At 47.4% G+C, this 5,000-nt stretch overlaps 1 protein-coding gene across 2 annotated transcripts in view; it reads left to right on the top strand.

Annotated features, from left to right (window-relative positions):
* Positions 1–5,000, top strand: part of nr6a1a (nuclear receptor subfamily 6, group A, member 1a) — a 19,406-nt gene that overhangs the window by 12,991 nt on the left and 1,415 nt on the right. For both annotated transcript variants that reach the window (XM_058390118.1, XM_058390117.1), the window contains exons 3-7: positions 221–276; positions 1,756–1,922; positions 2,423–2,632; positions 2,974–3,228; positions 4,692–4,813. In XM_058390118.1, coding sequence (XP_058246101.1) covers positions 221–276; positions 1,756–1,922; positions 2,423–2,632; positions 2,974–3,228; positions 4,692–4,813 — 810 coding nt within the window. The remainder of the gene's footprint in view (positions 1–220; positions 277–1,755; positions 1,923–2,422; positions 2,633–2,973; positions 3,229–4,691; positions 4,814–5,000) is intronic.

Below are 5,000 nucleotides of genomic sequence, written 5' to 3'. Positions count from 1 at the left end.
GATTGCGGTGTTAAGCACATAGTAAACCCTTTCGAGATATTCAGTGCAAGTGTTTAAAGATCTGTTTTTCCACAGCATGTGCTGAATTCGACATGCCTGCATAAACGCTTGCATTTACCCCAATTACCCCATCAGCTGAACCCCTGCCTGATTTGCACCTTGCTCTGTAATCTGTTATTGGTCATTTCTCATCTGTGGATTGTTGTGTTGTGTGTTTTAGCGATCAGAGAGGATGGCATGCCAGGGGGAAGGAACAAAAGCATTGGGCCTGTTCAGGTAAACTCTTTCACCACCAACATTTTCCCTCCCACTGCCTCTCCGTTTCTTCCTCTGCCCCATTCCTGTTGTTGTTCCTCTTCTTTGTGTCTCTTCGAGCGAGCGAGAGAAGTTCCTCCAGCCACACACACGGCTCGTCTTGTACAGCGATACGGACGCAGACATGGACACACTGAATCGCGTCGGAGTGAATTAGGACGTGTCGCCCTCGCCACAGTCTAAATACGTTAATTTCATTAGCGGAATGTCTTTCCTTCAAGGCCGCAGCTCGGCTGAATGCACCTTCTTGTCATTCTTCTCATTCACTCTCTATTAGCCTCATCATATCGCTGTGTTTGGGTAGCTTTATTTTCTCGCTGGCGCACGCGTGCATGCGAGCACCTTTGGAGAGAAAGTGTTTAATTCTCCTATCGAGCAAAATGTTCTTTTGTGATTCTTGAAATGGCTAATTATCAGGACCGCGATCTGTGCTAGCGTGGGTCAGGCGCTATTATGAAACCCCGCGTGTGGGCTGACGAATAGCCGGCTCTGAATGGGCGAATGTGTATGCGCGCACGTCTGCGTGCGAGCGCGTTTGTGTGGCCTCTCTCTTTTTCACCCTGCGTGTACGTTGGGGCTACATTAGTTGTGCGGAGTGCAGTCATTAAGCTTTAGACTCCTTTCAGAGCGATGTGCCATATGTGCTGCGGCGATGTGGAAGGGGGAGCGGCGTTATGAAAGCTCAGCTTTGTTGTGGCTCTGTAAAGCCCCCGGTGAGCCACGGATACAGCCTACGCTGGACAGTTTGACCCTGCCCATTCATGCCATCGCCACACACACACACACACACACACCTGAACCCCTCTGAGAGGCTGAGCTGCTGAGGAGCAGAGCGCGTGTTAAAGCCAGACACACTCGCGCTTTATAAACACTAATTTAACTCTATGAACAATCAACAATAGAAAAGTTTCTTTAGAACACATATAACTTTCTCTCTCTCTCTCGCTCTCTTTTTCTCTTTAATCCTTTCTCTGCCCCCCTCCCCCACATTCACTCTCTCTTTTAATGTTAATCCCTCTTCTTCTTTATATCTTTATCTGTATTTTTTCCTCTGCATTTCTCTGCCTATATTACTCTGTTTTTGTTTCTTTCTCTGACTTTATTTTCTCTCTCTCTATCTCTCTCTCTTTCTCTCTGTCTCTCTTTCTCTTTCCCTCTCTTTCTATCCCTCTCTCTCTATGTCTCTCTCTCCCTCTCTCTGTCTCTCTCTCCCTCTCCCTCTCTGTCTCTCCCTTTCTGTCTCCCTCTCCCTCTTTGTCTCTCTCTCTGTCTCTCTTTCCTTCACTCTGTTTCTCACTATCTCTCTCTCCCTCTCGGTCTCTCTCCCTCTCTGTCACTCGGGCTCTCTCTTGCCTTCTCTCCCTCTCTGTCTGTCTGTCTCTCTCTCTCTCTCCCTCTCTCTCTCCCTCTCTCTCTCTCCCTCTCTCTCCCTCTCTCTAGATCTCGGACGAGGAGATAGAGCGGATCATGTCCGGTCAGGAGTTTAAGGATGAGGCCAACATGGCAGAACACACCTGGGGCAACAACGGCGACAGCGATCACAGTTCCCCTGGCAACGGCGTCTCCGATGGCAACCAACCTTCTCCCGCATCCACACTCTCCTCCAAGTAAGCATTTAACGCCTGTCAAAGCCGCCGCTCCGTACCCACAGATCAGAAGCACCTTTGACGCCTGTCTTTTGTCTCCTGTCCTTCGTGTGCCACAGTTCTGACAATAACACACAATAGTCAGCGCCGTCCTGACACTTGCCTCGGATTCTGTCACTACTCGCAGGGTTTTCACATACAGATCATCACTCAGGACACGAGGGCTGTCTGACCCTTGTTTGTTTGTTTTTTTGCACTGTTAGAGCTGCGATAAATGATTTTATACCGGCCAGTTTATTATGTACACATCCGTTGGCTTGGATCTACTCTTAAAGTCCAAAACATTGCAATAAACATTAAAAGAATAATAATCATATATCTGATCATCACTACTACTATCTATATTTTATTCCTGGCTATATTTATATTTTACACATCATTTAGGCACCCCAAACTCTGTATTGCACCTCTTTGTAATCTCTCTCTCTCTCTCTTGTCTTTCCTTCCCCTTCCTCCTGCAGTCGCTCGGTGGAGCTGAATGGCTACACGGCCGCTCTCAGGGAGCAGTACATCGGCAGCGCCGTCGCCCAGCACTACCAGTTCCTGCCTCACCTGTTCGGCTACGCGGCTCAGCCTCGCAGTCTGTACCCTCAGAGTCATACCCTCATCAGCCAGCTGGTGGCAGCAGAGGAACTGGCACCACTGGGCACTCCCATGCTCATCGAAGACGGGTGAGCTCGAGCCCTCACCGGAGCTCATTTTCATACAGAATTCTACATAACCACCAGTTCAGTATGAAATGAAATGCACACACAGGAACCTGTTGTCCTGTCTGGTTATTATAGTGTCCACTTCCGGTGTGTTTATGGTATATTATATGCAGTCTTGGGGAACGTTAATTAAAACCCACGTCACTTAGTTCAATTAGAAGCAACACAAACCTACTTAGATTAGGTCACAGTAGGAATATTTCTAACACAAAATGGACAATAGAAAGTAAATAGACGTGTATCCACTTTCTGCTGGTCAGAAGAGGTCAGAACTTATGACATGGTACACGTGTCTGCCGCAGGTACCGGGTGACCCAGGTGGAGCTGTTCGCCCTGCTGTGCCGCCTGGCCGACGAGCTGCTCTTCCGTCAGATCTCGTGGATCAAGAAGCTGCCGTTCTTCTGCGAGCTCTCCATCGAGGACTACACCCGCCTGCTGAGCGCCACGTGGCAGGAGCTCATCCTGCTCGCCTGCCTGACCGTCTACAGCGCCCAGATCCTGGGAGACCTCGCCAACGTCACCGACAAGTACACGCCATCTGATCACGAGCTGCAGGGGTGAGTCATTCGGGAGTCCACGGCTTTCAGATGAGTGCCCATTGTGCTCTATCTTGTGTCTAACGTGTATTATTGCTCGAATGCGCCTACAGATTAGCTACAGAAGCCTCGTAGCTCCAGGACTAAAGATAATCAAACAATAATCAAAACTGTTAGATGTTGATTAGTTTTCTATAACAGCAGCTCTGAGCTGTAGCTCCCATGTCACTGGCGTTTCTATAGTAACATCGTTTGCGGTTACGGAAGGAGTCTCCAGTGTCTCGACTTCTCTCCAGAGACTGGATTTATGAGATCTGGGAGACACAGGAGTGAAAGTGCCCACAGGTTTGATCTCAGCAGAGCAGAGAGGGCAGAAACGTTTGTGACTATGAATCATTAGAGCTGCCGGGCCTATTCTCCACGCTTCAGGTATCCTCAGGCATCTGCTCTTCACTGTAATAAAGGAGAAATAGGATTGTGTGTGTTTGTGTGTGTGTTTGTGTGTGTGTGAGAAAGTGTGTGTAGGAGGCAGTGTGATGACACAGAGAAAGCAGAAGAGCACTGTTGTGTCTTTCTCTCGCCCCGGACATAAAACAGACAGGAACTTGTCCTGCGTTTGAGGTTTGAGATTGTAGCTAGGAAGGCCCGAGTTCATTGTGGAACAACACACACACACACACACACACGCACACACACACACAATGAATTAAAGTGTTCTATGATATTAAAGTGAGCTGGTTGCATTTTCAGTGCTAAGCTTGGCTTTACGCCAGGGTCTGTCTCGTACGTCAGTGTGTGACTAGCACAGAGTGTGCTCGAGTGAAATACAAGCAGCATCTGGTGTGTGTGTGTGTGTGTGTGTGTGTGTGTAGATGAGTCTGGAATCAGCCAACCCGTTCTGTCAGCCGTCCTGCTTCCTCTTGATCTCCAGTGTAGATTTACAGCAGCGTGGTGCGGGCAGAGGGCAACATCCGCTCTACCCGAGCAGCCACTCAATTAAAATGATGGCCCTCTATCAGGGAGGAGAGCTCGGAGAGCCAGGCGTAGTTAAAGCTAACGTGCAATCAGATCCTGATAAGCCACGCTTCCTACAGAAACAAATCAATTAAAAAGCCAAAGATGTGTGATTAAATAACAGGAGAGCGGGAAGTGTGCACTTTACCTGGATTTGTATCTAATACTCTGTAAAATCATCATCATCATCATCATCATCATCTGTTATTAGGTGCAAGAGTGTATTGTGATCATTGCAAGGCTGATAACCTTTAAACGAACCTTAAACCTTAAACAAGTGTCCCCTTATTCCCCTTATACCTCAACTACAGCTTTTAGTAATTAAAAAACTTCTATATTTTTATCTGTTTAGAGTCACTTTTGTGAGGCATGTTAGAAAAACATGCACAGAATGTCTCCCTATAAAGGAAAAGATGAACTATGCTGATGAAAGTGTGTGTGTGTGTGTGTGTGTGTGTGCACGCATGCAGGTTTAGTGAGGATGGCATGGAGGTGATGGAGAAGCTGATCTATCTTTTCCGTAAGTTCCACCAGCTGAAGGTCAGCAACGAAGAGTACGCCTGCATGAAGGCCATCAACTTTCTGAACCAAGGTAACCAGCAAGCGGCTCATTAGCATTAGCCTTTAGCTCTTTAGCTATCAGGGGAACAGAGAGAGCACAAGGCATTATGGGTATGTCCTGTATCCAACAAACTTTGTGAACTGTGTATATTTATTATAGAATTACTTACAACAATTCACTTTATAGAGTGGGATAATCACATATTCTCTTTCTCTCT

The sequence above is a fragment of the Hemibagrus wyckioides genome, linkage group LG05 (genome assembly GCF_019097595.1).
Source record: "Hemibagrus wyckioides isolate EC202008001 linkage group LG05, SWU_Hwy_1.0, whole genome shotgun sequence".
Lineage (NCBI taxonomy): Eukaryota > Metazoa > Chordata > Actinopteri > Siluriformes > Bagridae > Hemibagrus > Hemibagrus wyckioides.
This window is presented reverse-complemented; position numbering and strand designations above follow the sequence as displayed.